Source organism: Cupressus sempervirens, chromosome 3 (assembly GCF_028749045.1).
Source record: "Cupressus sempervirens isolate cs-2001-9-10 chromosome 3, ASM2874904v1, whole genome shotgun sequence".
Classification (NCBI taxonomy): Eukaryota; Viridiplantae; Streptophyta; class Pinopsida; order Cupressales; family Cupressaceae; genus Cupressus; species Cupressus sempervirens.
Window position 1 is genome coordinate 396,174,361 of NC_143120.1, and position 22,409 is coordinate 396,196,769.

General features: G+C 36.3%; 1 protein-coding gene across 6 annotated transcripts in view; it reads right to left on the reverse strand.

The window, feature by feature from the left end:
- The window catches only part of LOC149566687 (uncharacterized), a 289,371-nt gene that overhangs the window by 103,714 nt on the left and 163,248 nt on the right, over window positions 1–22,409 (reverse strand). For 3 of the 6 annotated variants that reach the window (XM_089819997.1, XM_089819995.1, XM_089819996.1), the window contains exon 7: window positions 10,448–10,504. The exons of the other annotated variants lie outside the window; for them this stretch is intronic. In XM_089819997.1, coding sequence (XP_089676123.1) covers window positions 10,448–10,504 — 57 coding nt within the window. The remainder of the gene's footprint in view (window positions 1–10,447; window positions 10,505–22,409) is intronic. 6 annotated transcript variants of the gene reach the window in all.

Consider the following 22,409-nt stretch of genomic DNA (forward strand, 5'->3'; position numbering starts at 1 on the left):
TCATGACAAGGCATTTGGAATTCTGGGCAAAGAAAAGAAGACATATGAATCTTTGATACTTCCACAATCAGTTTTCATTTTTGCAAATTTTCCCTACTGCTTCATCAGTGGTCATGCTTACAGCTTTCTAAGGTGTCACATTCATTCAGAACTATAAATGATCTTCATAACTTACGCAATGGATTTATATAAAAGTTGGACCAACCCGACTCAATTAAGACATTACATGCAATGACTATTGGAAGATAAAACAAAAAGAACTCAAAATACAAGGTAAGTCACATCCTTACATGACTTAATGCTTTTTCTCAATCGGTTCTGGATTCCCTTGCACAGTTGCCTCTTCAGACTTCCGCTGGTACAAAGACTAGTGATATACGAGAACGTGGGGAATCAGGTAATACTGCATCGTGGTTGAGCAAAGGATGATTACATTTTTCAGAGAGGTAAAACGTATTGCAGGGTGTTGAACATATATTGCAGAGTATTAGACGGGATACAAGTTAAATGGTATTGGAATTCCTATATCCCCGATAGAGGATAGAGCCAACATATATAATGTTTCAAATGTCTTTACAGCTTCTTGCCGTTACAAGACTTATTTCGACTTCTAAAAAGAAAGGAGATTATGGGAATAGGAAAAGAAAAAGAATTGAGGAAAAATGAAGGGTCATTTAAATAATATTATTTAATATTGCTTTATTGTCTTTGTTACGATTACAAATATGTACGTACAAGGTGGCATTATTGATATTATAATTCTTAATGTAGAAAGTGCCATTTTGTATTTATATGTTTGTGATTTTAATTAAGAGAATAAGATGATATTAAATGATATTATATTTAATAAATTTAATTAAGGTAAGGATTTATTTTTATTTTTAAATTTATTGTTTATGTTATTTTTAGTTTTTAAATTTTTAGCTCATGCAATTCCACCAAGATATTTGTTGTCAAGTCCAAATAAACTTGCCAAGGCAATTTTTTTTTTAGGGCAAACCTGTCATTCCTAATGACTGGATCTTGTTGAATGTCCCATTCTGATGACCTTGTTTCATAATGCTTCCCCTCTTGCTCTGGTCTTCATCCTACAACCTTTTAAAAAAACATTCTCGCCAAAAACATCAATTTCATGATCCATAATTTGTTAGATTATAACATTAGCAAATTTCATCATAAAATACTAACTGATTCATCATAAATGTACAACGGCTATAATTGTTTTCACTTCACATGAACACGACTAAATTTAATTGACTCAATTTCATATGGTAATTAGATCGATGCAACGGCTTAAGATAACTGCTTCAATTTCACATGAACATGAATAAATAAAATAACGGCTATAACTACCATAATCAAACAACGGCTAATTTCACTTGAACATGAAAAATCATTTTGGTTCAACGGCTATATTCAACCTAAAAATTTTTAGGGCAAAAATTGGGATATAACATCCCCCTATGTTCTTAAAGAAACTACATCCAAGTAACATGCTATCAACCTTAGCTGGCATGACATTGTCAGAGGCGCTAGAATCTATGACGCAATTGCTTAGCTTTAAACCATTTATCAGCAGGCAAACGTAGAAAGGCTCAATATTTCCTGGGATTGAAGCTAGAATAGGCATTAGGTTATTGGGCCTACTCTTAGATTCAGGGGAAATCAAATGAGGTTGAACAGGTAGTGATTCCTTGACAAATTTGGTAAGCCCATCCAGCTGATCTAGATATGCTTGTAGGTATTCTACCTCAGACATCTATATTTTAGTCCTCTTAGCATGGTCTATAACATTGAAAGCTTGGAAAGAGTTGGCTAGAGAGGAATTAAAAATTTTAGCCTGGAGCTTAGCATTAGCATTAGATACACTAGGCTTTGAAATACTAGATGGAGTAGATTGAACAGCACTTGATTTTTAGCTAGGTCATTAGGTAGGGTTGGCAGAGTTGTTCCCCTCTTTGAAATGGTGGAAGGCATTTGAGGAGCATCCAGTTTCTTTTCAGCATCTTCTTGTTGTTGAGCCAACTTTGTTTGCAAATGCGTCATTACCGTGTAGGCTTGTGCAAAATCAAGCTCATGGTCCTCATCATTGTATTGGACGAACCTAAGAGTAGTGTGGCCAGCTGCTTCATGTTCTTCATGATATTGGGCAGCAATATCCTCGGAAGGATAGTCTTCTTGATTATCACTAGTAGGATCGGCTTCATAGTAACTAGTAGCTGAATTACTTGGTGATGCTTCAAGTGCAAGCCTCTCCAGAGAAGGAGGAAGCTTGTTCTAGTTCTTAGCTGCATAGTTTTTTGCAGCATTAGGATATTGCCTCCTTGGTATATCCTTGTATGGAGCAGCAAACGATCCTTGAGATATCTGCTTCCTAAGGGCAAGAAGTTCAATTGCTAGTTTCTAAACCAATGGATCCTTGCGATATCTACTTCTTGAGTCATCTGTCAAGAGTCTTCCCAACCTGCAATCATCACATCTCAGATAGCTCAAGTGAATCGGAAAGCCGAAGTAGTAAAGGCTTGGTTCGAAGAAGTTATCTAAGAAGGAGTTCAATCTATACAGGATGCGGTCAAAGTTTTTGAATGTATCAGAGGTGTTGAGGAGATACTACACGTTATGATTACTTCTTTTAACCAAGAAAACAATACCTTGAAAGAAATTTTGGGTATTTGGGATCAAATGGCAGATGTTGATATGGATATCTTAGTTTCATGTGATGTCATTTCATTTCTTGATATGTTATACAAATATTAGGGACTCGTGGGTCATAATGAGGAGATACTTGAAAAGTTTCTAAAAAAGTTACAAGGGGCCTTAGAAGGCTGTCAAATGGTGGAAACGGATATCATGTGCGATTTGGAGCAAATGGGATGCAATGTCCTTATTGAACATGACAACCTATTCACTCTAGAAGAAACGACCTCAAGATATATCAACTAGAGTAACGAGACTTGCCACGAGTCGAGCAAGTCTCCCAAGTCGATAAGTCTCACATGGCTTGCCAAGTCAAAATGACCTATGACCCGGGCTCAGCGAGTCAGGTGAGGTGACTCCCCTGACTCGCGAGTCAAGGCATGACTCACGGGTCAAGACTGACATCACCCGGGCAAAATTTTTTTTTTTTTAATAAGTTTGTAGAGGTTGGTATGACTAGTCTCAAGATTACAAAAGTTTGCTCTTTTATTGTGTCTATTCATAATTTCGTACTGATTGAGAATGTTCAATGAATAACTTATAAAAAATTGACTCAATTTTTCAATTTAGCCTATTATCTAAGGCTAAAAATAATATTTTAAATGTTGATAACACTAAAATGGTCTCTTCAAAGTTTGGGATTTGGATTCTTATCCGTTGCTTATTCAATTGCCTAGAATGATGGGAATCAAGATTAGTCCAGTTTTTTAAATTTCTTGCAATTTTTGTAATAATGTTTTCAATTTCCTTTCCTTGACTAGATTAATTTAAATCCAATTTGTGAAGAGTGTTGAATTTAAAGGCCCAAATCTTGTGTTTTTGGTTTTGGTTCTTAATTAACTAGTTCCTAAGATGTTTTTGATCCTTTCCTCAACCATTGACTATTTTTGAACAATTATCTCCATCAGATTTAACTTTTAAGTCTCAACTCTAGATGAGACTAAATGAACATCCATAGAAAAATTTATAAAAATCTTAAACACATACATATTTGTAGCCAGAAAACAAGAATTAGGTTCAGACAACCACCTAGGATGCATATAAAATCCTAAATCAACTTAAAAGTCAAAATTGCACTTTATTGTAAATTTTTCAAACTTGATTGTCATGATAGATATTCATAGTTCAATGCTGAATTAAGAATAGCAGCATTGAACTTCATATGGGTCTTGACCCTTTATAGCGATCTTCATTGTTAACATCAACATAAGATGTAGGTAGATTTGAAGAAATAAGTGTCATTTGTACTCAATAAAAGTTTGTTGTCTAGTTGACTCCTCAAACGATAAAATCAATATATGTTGAAGTATGTGATCAAATTACCTTCTATTTCATGATGTTATTGTGTCTTTAAGCTTTATTCAATAATGGGTGCATGGAATGTTCTTTAAATCCTAAAAAAAATCAAAATTTCAAGGTATTTTCAATTTGTTGAGTCACCATGAGTCATTGCCGAGTCCGAGCCAGGTCACGAGTCAAGTTACCCTTCCTGAGTCCGAGCCGGATCCGAGTCACGTTACTATGATATCGACAAAGTCAATGCTGATTTTGATTCTGAAGAATTCGGATCACACACGATGAACAATTTCACTACATACATATCTGTAGCAAAACACTTGTGGGATTCTCTTGTAGAAAACTACAAAGTTGTATAATCCTCACATGTCAATGCAGTCAGATTTGAATCCATCTCAAAGACAATGCAGATCGCAGATCTTCCTGTGGTTCATGATTGTACTACCAAATATAAGGCCTTCCTGAACAATCTTAAGGATTGATTAAATTTTCTTGTTCTTCTTTTGCTTTTAGTATTGCATCTTTGTAGTTGGAAAAGATGAATTGCATGTGATGCAAGTGCATGTAATTTGATTGCATGTCCTCATAACATGTAATCCTATAATTCTTCTCACCTAGTTTCACCAAGTCAAAGTGGTTGAGTTGCTCCCACTTTTTCCTCATTTTTCTCACTTCTTTTCCTATATTAAAAGTTCCCCTCATTGTAAAAATGATATTTTATTGTATGCTAGAAAGCTCTAAAGCATTGTGCAAGCATAACTTTGATTGCATAATAATGTTTTGAAAAAAAGTGAATACAAAGAAGCAATTGGAGTTGAAACTTTGATTGAGAGCCATTGTGATAGTGTAGAAGCTTTGACTGCAATTTGCGTCTATTATCTTTGATTCATGTTGTTGTTGTTGTTGTTGTATGTTTTAAATAATTGACCATAACGAGTTAAGAAACAATCATAGCCAAAGCTTTGACTGGGAGCGATTGTGGTGATACATAGACTAGAAGCTTTTACTGTAGCTTGCATTGCCTTCTCAATTCACAAAACTAGTTTGACTATTTGCTATTTCGACTATTTGTGTTTAATGTACAATGTTCCAATTCAATGCAATGTTCAAGTATTTATTCTTTTACATCTATATATCTTATATTGCAATACATCTTTTCAAAACTAGCATTTTAAGTACTATATGTATAGTATATAAAACCCCTCTTGCCCCCTTGCCGTCCCCACACCATCCCCAAATTAAGGCCCCTCTATCACCTCGTCTCGGAAACTTGTCCCCCCGTTCCACTGTCCCCCAAGGTGGCATAAGTATGAAAAAAAAAAGAAAATATAGAAGTTTTCAAGATACCTTCACAATCTTTGTGCAAATAGGTTGTTAAAGACAATGTATCCAACCTTCTTCTTCAAGCTTCGTTGAATAACTTTAATCTAGCCATGCTAAAACCACAAACATTTTCTTCAAAGTCATAACATTAGGAAAATCATTGCAAACCTTGCGACACCCGCTCTTACCAACTCCTTCTCACGGGTGTGTTCTTTCATGAAGCAAAAAGCCCAAAGCCATTGTAGATATATTTTGTGATCTTCCTTGTATCTTCTACAATGTGGTTTCATACAGTCTAATTTTCCTATGTCTTCCAAAAGAAGGTCAAGGACATGTTTTGCACAAGGTGTCCAAAAACGTGTACCATGTTTCTCTTATATTCTACCAGCTTCCACATATGTTGTTGCAATACCAATCACTATTTTCACCACATTTTCAATTTTCACTTCCATGACAACTTACTCTAACATTAGAGCCAAAGTTTCAACAATCTTCACCTTGTTAGAAGCACAGACGAATTTCAAGAACACCACATTATTCTTGCAAGAAATCAAAAAATTATGGTGCAATTGTTGCTATTCATCCACGAATCACAAAGAATGGTACAGCCAAGACTTTTCCATTCTATTCCTTGCTCTTCCAACACTTCTTTTGCCCTCTCAACTACATTTGTGAGTAACCTACAAGTATGAAGTGAGATTAATGTTACATAAACAATTTTTAATTAAAAAGAATTAAAAACCTTAAATTCAAAAAAATTACTGATTACTAATTACTATAAATTTTTATAAAGGAACATAATTTAGTCTACACTTTAAAACAAGAGGACTATGCTCCCACTGAAATTTACAAGAGAAGGCGCCTTGTAAGCCTTTTCTCGACACAGTCATTGCAATAACCAATTTAAGTTAGTATGGATTATTAGCCACATTAAAAAGGATGTTGCTGATGTACCAGGAATCAGTACAAGCAATGTCTATTTGTTGATGCACCTACCTATTCCACCCAGTTCCCTCTGACAATAGTTGTGCTCCAAATGTGATCATGAGCACATAATAACCTGTAGAGTGCACCTACGGCTCTGATGGTGGTAATCTACTATAAGTAAAAAAAGTCGTGGTCGAGGGGGTGGTGGTTTTGTTGATACATGGGCCATGAAGAGATCCCAATAAACCCTCAAGTAATGCTTCTTCAACAAGGTTGATTGTAACACCTTGAGATTTCTGCACATCATCACCATTCCTGGACAACAATTCTTCAGTGTTTTCAGCAATTTGAAATGGTGAAATACCCATTGGATTTTGCATAGCAGTGATGGCTTCATTCTGGAGCCATATTTGTGCCAAATTGGAGCAGATTTAGAGTGTTTAGTAAACTCAATAAATGTGATTGCAATTTTCAGCTTGGCATGGATTTTGAGGTGGAGAAATCATTTTTGAGTTGCTTTTTCCGGGAGCTATTTAATGCTGTTTTTCAGTATCAGCCTTGGGAAAGTAAAAATCAGATAATGGGTATATTGGAATTACATATGTAATCATTTTTTTATGAAATGGGTTGTCTTTTGTTCATTGAAAAAGTGATTATATAAGCAAGAATAAAATCTGGAATTTTCAGACTCGTTGCATGGTGAAAAATAAGAACTTTTGATTTATATGTTTTCTATTTTAATTTATGATATCATGCAAGATTTGTATAAAGTATGTGAAGGAGAACATGGGGTTCTTACATATTTTAGTGTGTTAGTTAATTCGTATGATGACACAATTCCTACATGAAGAAAAATCAAAACATGGTTTTCAAGGACACTTGAGAAACTTGGCACACAAGCCCTTGGTATGGGAAGATGATTTATTTGAGATATTATCACCTTTAATTACTTGGGAAGAAAATAAGTCAATTCAAAATTTGGTGGTGTTTGATGAGGAGGCCAAAATTCTAATTCGGGACAGCAATAGTCTACTGTCTCTTGAGTTTGCACCCCAGAATCAAGGAGAAGAGAATGTGATGAGTCTTCTAATGTTGACATTCAAGTTTGGGTAGATAGTCATGAGACATGGGTTGATGATGCAACTAGTAAGAGTTCAGATTTTGTGCAACATCACATAGAAGATGTAAAGAGGATTCAAAGCATGTGTGATGATTTGCTTCACAACTTTAGGTATAATGTTGGTATTAGCAGACTCATGGAGTAGTGTTCCTAATGTTGATATGGGATGTAGGCATTTGGTTTCAACATGTAGGTGCGGTTTGTTTGAGGGAAAGCAATCTCTAGAAAGGGAAGACTGTAATGTCCCCTTTTTGCATAGCATGTACATGAATAAATAAATACTAATACTAGGCATTTATCCATTTTCTCCATACACTAAAGCATTAAGTTAGAAAAGGGGGTTAAGTATTTAATTAAACACATGGAAGAAAAAGCTATAGTTATTGCTAATATGAATTTAATTATTCGTTGGCAATTATTAAAATGGAGCAAACTTAAGCTATGACTTTAAGTCTTTCCTAGGCCATGGGGTGAATAATTAAATGTGAGGTGAATATTACTATTTGCCTAAGTTGCTTAATAAAACAATCAAAAGTAGGATATCAATAGCTTTTTCATTGAAAATCTTGTCTTATCATAAAAGGTTCGATAGGGGTTTTGAGTATCATTCTATCATGCATTTTATTATGATCAGATTTCCTCTCTACAAGCTTTCCAAGGAAACTTCTCAAGATCTCAATGTAATGTCCCCATTTGTTGCCAGCATCAAATTTTCAGGGATTAGCCTAATATTGGATCCTCATAGGCTAATAAGGATGGTTAGAGGGTCTTCTAAGGATTGATTCATCTCCAACATTCAGGGATTTATGGATTTGGCCTTCGTTCGATATCATTTGGACTTCATTTTCCATACTTACTATGTATAGTAAGTCGGGAGTAATAGAGATGGACCTTTTCTATTTTTAGAAAGTGTATTTGGTCACATGGGGAATTACGAGGAGAAATTCCTATTTCAAATAGCATGGCAATCAGACAAGTATTTCAAGAGATATTAAAGTTCAAATGCCTTAAGTGATTTATTTAAATATTTTAATGTTATTATAAAGTTATAAAGTAACTTGTAATAATAAAGTCACTCTAATATTATAAAGTGCAAATATAAAGTTACTTTATGATTTAAAGTCACTTTAAGACAAAAGTAACTTAAGTGACGAAAAGACGAAATAGTCTTTTATCCCACGTTGCTAAGTTGTTCATACCTCTCCTCATTTCAAAGTTATAAAGGAAAGCATTTGCATTGAGATTATCACCATGAAAATTATGAAATATGTTAATTTGTCAAATCCTAAAGGTTGCTTAATGTGACTGGATATTTCCTAAGGACGAAACACCTTAAGGAAAATAGTGAGGCTGGACACAGGCCCGGTATCTCACCATTACTGATTCAGGTTAGAATTAGAGGCAGTACGCTAAAGATTATATGCATTCTTCCTGAGACTGCGGCAAGTAGAGAGAAATGTACAGTCAGCCGAAGGGAAGGCTTTGAATATCAGATCACTGGTATGGAGCTCATGAGGCAATAGGTTGGATGGCAGCTTGAAGATATCAGCTTGATAGACGACAGGTGTGGGCAAATAACAGGTAGTGTAGGTTGTGCTCCAACCACAACACATGCCCATCATAGAAATCATGATCTGCACATCTTTCCCAGGTTTCTTCCATCATGTTTTCTTCTGCATATTAAGATGTCATCCTACGTGAACTAGGAGTTACTTCATTTAATCTTGCTTTCCAGTTAGTAATTTCTATTAGTGCTTGTAACACAGGTTATATGTATTAATGCAATAGTACTGTTCTTCTTGAGCTGCCATTGGTACAAACTACAATATTACTGTTCTTCTTGAACTGCCATTGGTACAAACTACTTTTGGATGTCCATATATCATTTGTTTTGAACAGTCACGCCATAAATGGTAATAACAGTCACAGCAAGAATATCAGTACTTTCATCTTTGGGAATGCACACCAACTGTTCGTAAAAATGCCATAGACAAATTCTGAATTCTTTTGCAAATATAAGGGATGGGATACTACAATTGTGCACTATATACCGTGATGTGTTATGAAAAGAAATCTAAACATATAAACCATAAGAAGTCAGAAACAGAAGTTTGCAGAATGAGGAGGTATTTTGTAGACTTGTAGCACTTGTTGCTATTGTTTCTTCTGCTGTTCTGTAACAGACAAATATTCAATTTCAAGTTTAGAACAGAGATTTTCTTGTTGCCTGAAGACAGGATGCAAAGTGTTTGGTAAAATAAATTTCAAAGATAAGTGAATATTTCAGAATGCTACTCATACAAATGTTTGACAGAATGTCTATGCTATGAACTTGAAATTTGTGGTATAATATTGGCTCAATTCTAGTAAGGGACGCATACCCAGGAGACTCGGTAGGATCATCTCATCGCAGTGAATAATGACATTAATTTACATCTAGCGCAGCATACTCTAGGAGTAAATTACAGGCATTTGAAAGAAAAGAAGCAACTTAAGGGTATTATCGGCAATCTGAATTAATCCAAGAAACCTCTGTGGTATATCTTGTACCCCAGCAGCCAGTATAGCTATCACAGATCTTGATAATGAAATACGTGGCATGTAAGACATTCTAGATACCAAGAATCAACAGGTCTGATATCTGCTGCGTGCCTTAGACAATCTCTGTAGATGGCAATTAGGACAAAATCCTGGTATGTTCAACTTTAGTATTGATTATCCACAAATTTATACTGTGCAATTAGCTTCATGAATTCTAAAGAAAATTCAATAATTACTGCTCATCATTGCTGTAGTCTTATATGTTTGGAGTTGTGAATCAAACTCTTGTTGCTGTGAAACAATTTTACTGAGATAGATAATCGTGTGTTGCTTAAATTTCAAAAGAGAAGAGAAAAGATTATTTCACCAATTCTCAGCATCGACAAAACCAAATCATTCATTGTTTTAGATACTAACTACTAGCAAACCACACAGTTCTACACTATATAATGGATCTACTGAATGTCCCCTTCTTAAAAGTATTTAGATTTCAGATATTTGACATCTTATTGCAATTTTCTGGAACAAAAATAGATTCCATACCTGACAAACAGTATAAAAAGCAGGCTGATCAAGAGCATATCCTGCTTTCAGCAAGGCCTAAAACACCAAAAATCATTGTTAAATTCCTTGTAGCCTGTAATATCCCCTGACCAACTAGCTAGGAATATCAAGACAATGTTCACGAAAACTTCAATTGCAAGGGACTTCTTTCTAAAAGATTTGCAAACACAATATATTTACCTTGATTTTATGCAAGAATTTTATTGGGAATAGACTTGCATAATAATGATGGTCTCCTTGTTCAATGAGCGTAGTATAATCTAAAGTCTTCTGATTATGCCTTATCTTTCCTCTAGAAATCTAAGACTATGCAAGGTCAATATCAATGCATCTATATATTGTATGTGAACACTGTGGTTTATACTGTTCTGAATACTGGCTTATATGTTTGATGATTGTCGTAATTTAAAAAATGGTGTCGCTTTGATTTTGTAGTAGTTGTAATCTATGCATTTGAGGCAAAGAGTCTTCTGTTTCACTTGAACAGTCTCCAACAAATATGCAGTAGAAGGATATGTTAATGTATTTTATTGATGATGTATGAGCTTGCTTGATTGCTGGCTAAAACACCTGATAGATGGATTCCTTAGAATGATGTTTCCTTCTATCACTTAGTCAATGCATTCCCTTTGGAATAATTGATCATACCTTTTTATTATTGCTTGCTTTTAACTTACCAAACTGAATTGTACCTTTTTATTTATTATGCATTTGTGATAAATTATACTTATTAATTGGTACTTACTAAACAACTGTTTGCTAGGCAATATCGTTATTATTCAAACTTGAACTTAATTACACCTCTTCTTATTGCAATGTTTCATTAAAAAATCCTAGTTACGTGGCACTTTATGTTGTGTTTGAATGCTCATTACTTCCTCTTTAGCTTCTTCGTATCCCTGCTCTGGTTATAGAAGTAATCTTCTTATCCCTATTATGAAATTGCTGACTGTGTTCTAGAACCCTCAATGGAATGATTATTCAAAGCTTACTGTATGTCTTCTCTATATCCCCCTTCGATAACATTGCCTTTGTCCTTTTATGGTTGGTTCCTCCCAACTTCCCTCATCACTAACTCTCATATTGGGCTGCGACCTTTAGTTATTGTTTTACATTAATGTGTTACATATGGCATTTTTTTCATATTTGTTAGTAGTTTATTTATTATTGTGAGTAGTATTATATATATATATATATATATATATATATATATATATATATATATATATATATATATATATATATATATATATATATATATATATATTTCAAATTACATTATGTTTCAGATTGAAGATACTAATATTATGATATATGATTAACATATATAACATATGAAATAATTATAATATGCATTTATATCCTACTTATCAACTGATGAGCTTAAGGGGCTTTCTAATGAATGGTTCATAAGGCACACAACACTTGTTGAAGGTTTTGCAAATGGGGTTGTTAGCAGAGTAGGTCTAATTATGGAGGAAACTCCATAGTTAAGCACACTCAAGCTAGAGTAGTATTGTGATAGGTGACCTCCCAAGAAGTCTCAGCGCTTCACCTTTGTGAGCATCACCTAGATGCGATGAGTGCTAAGTGTTCAATTCATTCTCATGAGAGATGGGTTCATGTGAACCACTACTCATGAAACATGGAGCAATGAGTTTAACTCAAAAAACTACGTAGTTGAATCCTGATAGCAATTTCACAACTTTATATAACTACATTGTAATGTCCCCTTTTTAGCATTCATAGCATGATGTTGTCGTTAGCCTATTTCCCCACGGTCCCGTAGGCTAACCAGGACATTAAAGGGGCTTAGAGGCCATTTGGCCTACATAGTTTCAGTTGCCGGTCTTTCTGAGGGGTTTTTAGGCAACTTTGGGCATACTTACTATTTATAGTAAGTCATCTTGGGCATGGGTGGACATCCAGCGGCAGCGGTATGTCGATGGTAATTGTTTAAAATTGGTAAGAAGACTTGTTTATCATTGATAAGATTTGTTTTGCATTGATAAAGCTATTTTATAAAGTTAAATTTAAATATTTAACTTTATCAATGCATAGACTATAGTTTGTGGGAAATATTTAAATTAAAAGAGTCCCCTTTATTTTATAACACATTGGAGACATAAGTTACATAAAGGGAGTTATGTTTTATCCCACATTGAGAAAACGAAGGATTGAGCCCTTGTGAGAACACTATAAAAGAAATGGAAGAGCTTCTTTTAGGCAAGCTTGGAAATATCAAAGAAATTGGAGAATTTTCTGGAGATTATATCTCAATAGTTTGAAGGACGAAATCCCTTCAAGCTAGAAATCTTGATGCCATTGAAAGATATGGTCTTAAGATTCAACATTGTAGCAGACTGAAAAAAGCAGATACGAAAAAGCAGCCCGAAAAAAGCGGAACCGAAAAAGCAGGCGGAAAAAGGAATCCGTAAAAGCAGTTCAAAAAGCGGAACCGAAAAAGCAGACTGAAAAAGCGGGTACGAAAAAGCAGGCTGAAAAAGCAATTCGAAAAAAGCAAAGCAGAAGGGGTAGCATAGAAGGAAATTATTTCAGCCATCTACAACCAGGTTCTTTGTTAGTATTGTTTTTAGGGTGTTATAAGCTTTCAGCTGTAAGTGTGCATTATACCAGCATTATCATTTTGTAATCCATGTAAATGGCAAAGTCTTGGCCATATTTCATGACCATTGTAATTTTCATTGCAATTAAGAAGATAATAGTTGCTGGTGTCATTTAAGCAATTTAATATCATTATTTATCAGCTAGTTAGTTTGCATACCAACTGTTTGTAAAAATGCCAGTTGGCTGTAGGTGTTCATTTCTCATGCTTAGATCATATATATGCACTGAATATTGTCAAATTTACTAGCACACTCATGTTAGGTCATTTGTGTAGTCCATTGTAGTCTTCTAGCACAAGATTTTCATTGATGCAAATTGTTAAAAGGTCATTTGAAGCTAGCTGAAATACTATATCAGTCATACGTCCCTTGCATGTGAATTGTTTGATGAAATTCCTTGAGCTTTCATCAGCATTTTTGAGGGCAGATTTGAGGAGGGTTATTACAGTGGTATCAAAGCTATAAGTCCTGCCATCCTGTGGAGATCTTATAGGGAATTTGAAATAGCCAGCTAGAGAGAAAAATGTTTGACAAAATGAATGCCGGTTCAAATCAGGGAAAGGAAAGATTCTTACAATTATTAGACACCTTAGCACAGGGACAGCGATCAGTAGAGTAAAGAGCACAGGAACAGAGTCAGAGATTTGAGCTTATGATTCAGATGATGGCTTGTCAAATGGGGTTGAATGCTATTGTGGGTGGAGGAAATAATCAAAATGTTAATAACCAGAGTGGTAATAATCAAGATGGGACACATAATGGAGGTGAACAAGTTGGGAACAATTTCGGTCATGCACCCCAGCAAGCTAGGACAGTGAGTTCAAGGCCCATGATTCCCACATTTCCTCCTAGAGCCGCAGAGCAGCCCGTACCAGAGCCCTAGATCATTGATATACAGGACCAGTTGAGGAGAGTTTGGGAAGCCGGACGTCCCGATTTTATTGCTGCAATTACCTTTAGGGAGTATATAGATGTGCGGATGAAGCATATGCCACGTGGACATGACAGGAACCAGAGCTATGAGCTACAGAAGAAAGTAGCGAAACTTCAGTTACCATATTATGATGGCTCGAGGAAGTCTACAGCAAGAGCTTGGGTTCAAAGGCTTGACACATACTTTCAAATGAACCCTATGCCTGAGGAAGAAGCTATTAAGTATGCAGCAATTCACCTAGATGGGTTAGCACACGAGTGGTGGCATCATGGTATGGTCACTATGGGTCATGCACACATTACCTCATATGTGGAGTTTAAGGAGAGACTGATTGAATGTTTTGATAGGCCTAAGGATTGTACCTTCCCTATGACAGACAGAAACTTGTATGAGGAGTTTAACAGACATGCTGATTCGATACAGGGAGACATTAGCACATCTTCAGGTAATGGTTTATCTGCATCATCTTCACAGGCAGAAAGGGTTACAAATGTTGTGCAGGTTGAGCCAGTTGCATCAGAAGGTGATATCACAGGCACATCGGATTGTGTGATTGACACAGATAGTGATTCCAGTATAGTTGGGCTGGATGAAGTTACAGCAGTTGAGGATACTGTCATGTTTGAGGATAGTACAGTTGATCAGAAAGTGAGCATTCAGGACTTTGCAGAAAATGAGTATCAAGCACAATTGGATGCTTCTTCACATGAGATAGAGGCTAGTAGCTCTTCACTTGGTTTGGCAAGCCAGCTGAAGACAAGGGACAAGGATATTGTCGTGGCTTTATCTCATCATGACAGGATGTATGGATTGATTGAGAATCACATTTGGATGATTCAACTGTAGGAGAGACAAAAAGGAGTCACAACAGGTTCTTGTGACGACTTACAGCAAATCAATGAAGGCATGGAGGCAATGAAGGTAAGTTACATACACCGACTTTCAGATCGCGATCATCTCCTTAATCTTGCAGGGATCTATTTAGATGCATTGAAGAAGAAGGAGGAGGAGGTTGCCTAGCTTTCTCATGAGCTAGAGGATACTCGGAATTCCTTGGTGTGTATTCAGTTGGCTCTCCAGGATTCTGAGAGACATGTGGACGAGCTTTGTCTTGAGGTGAGCTCAGTTCGGGAGTTAGCGCTTATAGCAGGGACTCAGTTTTCTTTTACAGTCAGGTCACATGATGATTTCTCAAAGATGACAGAGTTTACAGAAGAGTCCCAGGATCTAATTATTACAGACGACACCTAGGGGGATGTTGTGGATAGTTTTGAGGACTTAGTTTCCTCAGCAGTTTCTTATGGTACGGAGGGGTTGGACAGCGATGCTACAGTTTTTGATACTACGTATGTTGATATGAGCTTTGGAGTTGATTCGCAGGATATGGATGGTAATAGTCTAGAGACCAGTAACTTTGAGGATGCTCCTTTAGACAGTGCGTCAGAGGAGGTTTGTAGGAGACAGTCTAGCCAGTGCCATCATGTGTCTAGTCAGTTGAGAGTTAGTGAACGAGACATTTCTATCGCTTGCCAGCATTTCAACGCTGCTCGTCAGTTGTTAGCAGTTTATGGATGGGGTTGTCCTACTAGTGATGAGCAGGGAGGTAGTTATCTTTCCTTGACAAAGATCCACTCTTTATGGGAGGCTATTCGGATTCTAAGACAGGATTATATGCAGTTGGTAGCCGACAGAGATTATCTTATGGAGTGGGGGAGTACAGCATACGATGCATTATTGGCCAAGGAAGATGAGGTGAGTGAGCTTACTCAGCAGCTCGAGGTGACTTTTGAGATTCTTGAGAGTACACAATTGGCTTTCGAGGAGTCACAGTTTCATTTGGCTAAGGTGACCATGGAGTTAGAGCGACTGCAGTCTTTACCAGATTCTGTACAGTCACAAGCTGTGGTGTCTAGTGATCCGAGGATGTCCATGGTCGAGATTGTCAGAGACAGTGGAGATGGGAATGCATCCACCCTTGATACTAACATTGGCATATCGGTTCCATTCCTACTAGAGTCAGGTTCAGTTGAGTTGGGTGCTATAGCAGATTGTTGTGGTATGCCTAACATGGTGGTGGCCTCTAGTAATGATGGCTCGGAGACTAGAGATGTTGTATCAAAGATCATGTGTGATGTTGGTGAGCCGGTAGTTGGCATGGTTCCTGCTAGTGATACTACTCCCTTGGCGATGTCTTCGGAGGTAGTAGTCAGTTCCAGCTTGGTTAGTGATCGATTGCAGTTAGTTTCATCTGGGTTGCAGTCTGAGCCACTGACTAAGATTGGCGCATTCTATTGGCATTACACTGTGATGACCATGTTGATGAGATGATGATATGGAGATATACTTTGATTCCTAGTGCTTGTCATCAGTTATGGGATGGTTTGATGCCACAGGATGAGAGTTGTGATGGGCATGACATGGCAATAGGTTCTGCGGTTGATAGCTTGATAATACATGACTTAGAGCAGGAGTTTGGGAGTGATGCTTCAGCAGTTGTTGTTATTGATTCTACTCCTTTGGCTATGACATCTCCTGACTTAGCTGGTGATCAGTCACAGTGGGTTGTATCACTTGTTCATGGTGAGCTGTTGACTGGGGTTGGTTCTTTTTATCAGCATTATACTGCAGGGTATGTACATCAGTTAGCATTTGATCCTTGCGTTGAGGATTTGGTGGCAGGCAGATTTGGTTTGGGTTCCATTTCTTGCTGTTTATCTTGTGATGTCTTTTCACCATCAACGGTGCATGGGAGTTATGGTTATGAGACAGTGGCCCGTAATCTACAGAGTTGTGTTAACTGCAGTAGATGTACAGTGTGGATTCTTTGTATTTGGTGCAGTTTCATGTGGGAGTGGTCACCATTGTTGCAGAGTTGGATTGTACATTCCATATAGACCAGTGGGATGCGTTGATGGTATTTACTGTGTTGGCAGTTTGGGTTATGTACTCTACTTGGGTTCTGATATTTCGAGAGCTTGTTTCTCATGGGTTCCTGACTTTGGAGTTTGGGTGAGTTGTATTCGCCAATTTGATTGTGGATTCCTCTTGGTTAATATTCAGAGGTTGTTGCAGAATCCTATGTTGACTGACAGCAGTATAGTTCATGACTACATTTGGGATCCAGGTGGATTGATTGGGTTGTTGTTCGGCCATTGCTTGGGGACAAGCAATTTTGGGAAGGGCGGACTGTAATGTCCCCTTTTTAGCATTCATAGCATGATGTTGTCGTTAGCCTATTTCCCCACGGTCCCGTAGGCTAACCAGGACATTAAAGGGGCTTAGAGGCCATTTGGCCTACATAGTTTCAGTTGGAGGTCTTTCTGAGCGGTTTTGAAGCAACTTTGGGCATACTTACTATTTATAGTAAGTCATCTAGGGCATGGGTGGACATCCAGTGGCAGCGGTATGTCAATGGTAATTGTTTAAAATCAGCAAGAAGACTTGTTTATCATTGATAAGATTTGTTTTGCATTGATAAAGCTATTTTATAAAGTTAAATTTAAATATTTAACTTTATCAATGCATAGACTATAGTTTGTGGAAAATATTTAAATTAAAAGAGTCCCCTTTATTTTATAACACATTGGAGACATAAGTTACATAAAGAGAGTTATGTTTTATCCCACATTGAGAAAACGAAGGATTGAGCCCTTGTGAGAACACCATAAAAGAAATGGAAGAGCTTCTTTTAGGCATGGTTGAGAATATCAAAGAAATTGGAGAATTCTCTGGAGGTTATGTCTCAATAGTTTGAAGGACGAAATCCCTTCAAGCTGAAAATCTTGACGCCATTGAAAGATATAGTCTTGAGATTCAACAGGGTAGCAATCCGAAAAAGCAAAAACAAAAAAGCAGTCCGAAAAAGCGGAACCAAAAAAGCAGGCGGAAAAAGCAAGCGGAAAAAGCGGGCAGAAAAAGCGGAATCGAAAAAGCAAGCGGAAAAAGCGGAACTAAAAAAGCAGGCCGAAAAAGCAGTTCGAAAAAGTAGAGCAGAAGGGGCAGCATTGAAGGAAAATTATTACAGCCATCTACAACCAGGTTCCCTTGTTAGTATTGTTTTTTTAAGGGTATTCTAAGTTTCAGCTGTAAGTGTGCATTATACCAGCATTGTCATTTTGGTAATCCATGTAAATGCCAAAGTCTTGGCCATATTTCATGAGCATTGTATTAGAAATTTGATTGCAATCAAAAAGATAATAGTTGCTGGTGTCATTTAAGCAATTCAATCTCATTATTTATCAGCTAGTTAGTTTGCATACCAACTGTTTGTAAAAATGCCAGTTGGCTGTAGGTGTTCATTTCTCATGCTTAGATCATATATATGCACTGAATATTGTCAAAATTAGTAGCACACTCATGTTAGGTCATTGTGTAGTCCATTGTAATCTTCTAGCACAAGATTCTCATTGATGCAAATTGTAAAAAGAGTCATTTAAAGCCAGCTGAAAAACTATATCAGTCATACGCCCCTTGCATGTGAATTGTTTGATGAAATTCCTTGAGCTTTCAGCAGCATTTTTTGAGGGCAGATTTGAGGAGGGTTATTACAGTGGTATCAGAGCTTGCTTGCAAAGTGTTTGACGAAATGTCAAACAACTGAAGTATAAAGATTTTTGGTGTTTGAAGAAGTTATAACCTATTGGGGTTATTACATATATATATATATAGTTAACTAGGATTATATCAACAAATAATATATTATTATTATTATATATTGTTAAATACTATCATTTTATTATTATATATTGTTAAATACTATCATATTAATATTATATATTGTTGATTACTATCATATTAATATTAATATTATTATATATTATTTATGTACATTGTTAATAATAGATTATTATCATATATTTGTATTTAACTAAGTTGCCTAGTTCTCCCCCCGACCCTTGGAACAAGCCAAATTTCAACCTTGTCCTTGGTCTCCGTGCAGGTTCACTTTTGGGTTCCACCTGGGTTTGAACCCAGACAGGGTGGTTCCTCCAGGCTGAACCTTGGTCAAACCAAGGCAAACCCAAGCAGAACCAAGTACAGTTTCACTGAAAAACATTCTATAATTTAGTGCATAAAATGATTATTATAGAAATTGAATAAAGATCTTTAACATTACAAAACAAAATTTGTTGGAGTTCAACTATTTATTACATCAAATTGAACTAGCCCTCAAGATTTCTCCCAGGAAATTTTTATATCCAATAGCTGATAATGACCCTTGTCTGATTAATTGGAAGCTTTGTATAGTAATAAATCATATTTTAAATATTAAACAATATCTTCAATAGGTGAAGGGAGTTGCAAGCTTATTATACAACATTATTCAAGTGAATATTAATTTAAAAGAAACAAGCTCTCTGTACAATGAAAACTGATAAACGTTTGACAACATAGAAAGCAAGAATGTTAGTGCAGCTGATCACATTGAAACTGACACTGTTTGTGAATCAACTAATGCCTTGGATGAAGAAGAAGATGTAGATTTAGATATTCCATTAGATGATTGAAACTTAGTGTAAAGTTATAATTGTTGAAAGTTAAAATAATGATACCTGAGCTCGATATTATTTTAATATTTTGGTGTGTATAACATATATGATGCCATGATTACAAGTTTATAGTTTTTTTGTTGTTTTTATGATATTCTGTGGCATTCTAATATCTTACTTTATTCTTCTAGGCCACATACATGTGTATATATATAGTTTTTACATGTTTTTGTACTAACGAATCCAAACCCCATTTCAAAATTTTGTCGCACCAGTGAATCGGTTCTTTGAACCTAAACTCGAACCAATAACTTAGCTAACTGATAATACATTATATAATTCATTAATAATATTATTATTTTATTTAATTATGTTAATGTTATTGCTTGTAGATGAGATTATATGGGTTAATCCACTAGGTGTGAATGTTTTTGAAGTTGAAAAGGAAATACCTAGTGAGGGTTAGTGGAAATGTAATTTTGATGGTGCTTCGAAAAGGCAACCCTGAGCCTTCAAGAGCAAGATTCGTCATCCAAGACTGGAATGGTAATCTAAGAGCACGAGGGGAAAAATAGTTGCTAGATGCAACAAATAATGTTGCCAAAGTGAAGGTGACTCTGCAAGCAATAAGGGCAGCCAAAAGGTTAGGAGTCAGAAAGTTTCATGTAGAAGGGGATTCACAAATCATTTTACATTCAATAATGAAAGGCGACCTGCATGCTTGGTAGTTGAAAAACTACATAGAGCAAATAACTCAAGAAATGACACCCCTAGATGATTTCATAATTACACATGTCTGCAAACAAGGTAACAAAGAGTCTGATAAGCTATCAAATTGCGCATTAACCTTCAAGTGGCATGAGATCATCCTTGAAGATTTCCAACACTTACGAATGGATGAGGACAATCAAATACAATATTTATTTCTCTCCCTTAGTCTGTATGCAACAAGAAAAACATTAAAGGTGGCATGGCTTTGGCGTCGGCATACGGTTTAAATTTCATGTTATAGTTGGAGCAAGTGGCTAGTAACCACTGATGAACATGGCATTTATTGTGGAGAGGCCGAATTTTAAGCTTGTAAAAGTGACAATGGAACATTTCCTTCACGTCTTTTTTAATTATTTGGAAGGTGTACTCTGGAGCAATTGTGAAAGATGGAGATTGTAATTACTCTCACTTGCCCCAAGCAATAGAATCCCTACCATGAATACATGACAAAGAAGAGGATTAACAAAATGTTCAATTTTGAAGACAAAAAAACTTTCAAAGAGTGTTATGATACTTCTAGGTGACATGTTTCACTAGGTGGAGAATTGTCATCGAACTAACATAAACATTTTCTCAATGATAATGGCATGGGGCTCTACAACTTGGAGAAGATAAGAACACGATCAAACTAATAATGAAAACCATTGTGCCAAGACAAGCACTTTGAGGAGTGGAGGAAATCCTAAAGAAATCTATTCCAGACCTGGAGATTAATTTGGGGGATAAGAAAAGTGGTCTAGATAAAATTGAAGGGACCAAGTACACCCCCTTCATGTGGAGAATTGACGAAAGAAACAGAAATCGCAAGTTTAGGGAAGCCTGCAAGGGATGAGTGGCTTTAAAAATGGTGGTAATGACCCACTTTTTGGACAAGGACATGGATGAAATGAAGTGCGCTTGAAGTTGGATTGTGGAGGACAAGGTAAAGTTGATGGAGCAGCTTCAAAAGTGTAAAGAGATGGGTGGTGATGGTAAATCTGATATCACAGAGGCCAAGCTGAACGAATGGCTCTAAGAGCGCATTGGTGGAAGAAGTGAGCCCAAGAATGCATCTTACATCAATAAAGAAGACTGCAATTTCTGCAATGCTGCTCGGTTCTTCATGTGTAGGGTTATTTTCTTTTTAGTAATGGTGGTTAAACATATATAAAAATGATGGTTTGTTCGAGTGTATAGGTTTTGTTTGGGTGGCAAGGTTGGATGTCCAATTTTGATGTCGTAAAACTAGCTGTAAATTGTAAAATCCTGTCCTCCAAAAGAAAGTCAAGGACATGTGTTGCACAACATGTCCAAAAAAAGAGTGGGGTGGCGCTCTTGGAGGATTCTACCTGGCATATTAGTAAAACTAATCAAAAATTAGTTTCCATGTTTAACCTCAAAACTAAATTATATATCACTTATTAATATTTAATCATATGCATTATGTAACATAAATTTACCTATTGTCACATATGTTGATGCATCATCCATGATTATTTGCACTATATCCTCTACTCCCACCTCCATGACAATATTCTTTAACATTAATGTCAATGGCTATGCATTTGCACCTTGTTGGAGACATCAACCGATTTCCAAAACACCACATTATCCTTGCAAGCAACAAAAAAACTAATAATGGTTTGTTTTTTCCATCTGTCCATCCATCAGAAAGAAGGGTGCAGCCATTTTTAGTCCACTCTTTTTTGGTCCTATACTACTGCTCTTGCCCTATCCACTGTATTTACAAGCAACCTACAAAAACAAAAGGAAATCAAGTCATAGTACACAATTTTGATTGAATAAAAAAGGAAAAAGTAAAATTTTAATATGAGATCAAGTGGATCTTGATTATTTACTAACCTCCCTCCCAAATCCTTGCGACAAGGGGTCTTGCACTCTTTTCTTGAAACTGTAATTGCGGTTACCAAATTTAGCCAATAGGGACTCTCAACCACATGCAATGGGAGAATGTTGAAATACCAAAAATCAGCATATGCAATGTCTGTTTTCTCATATGCCTTTTTTATCCATCCAATGACCTCTAATGATGGTTGTGCCCTGGGTGCGTTCCTAGGCACAAAATAATTCCCTATCCCTAATGTTGATGGTGGTGAAGAACCATGCACTCTACTAGAGGA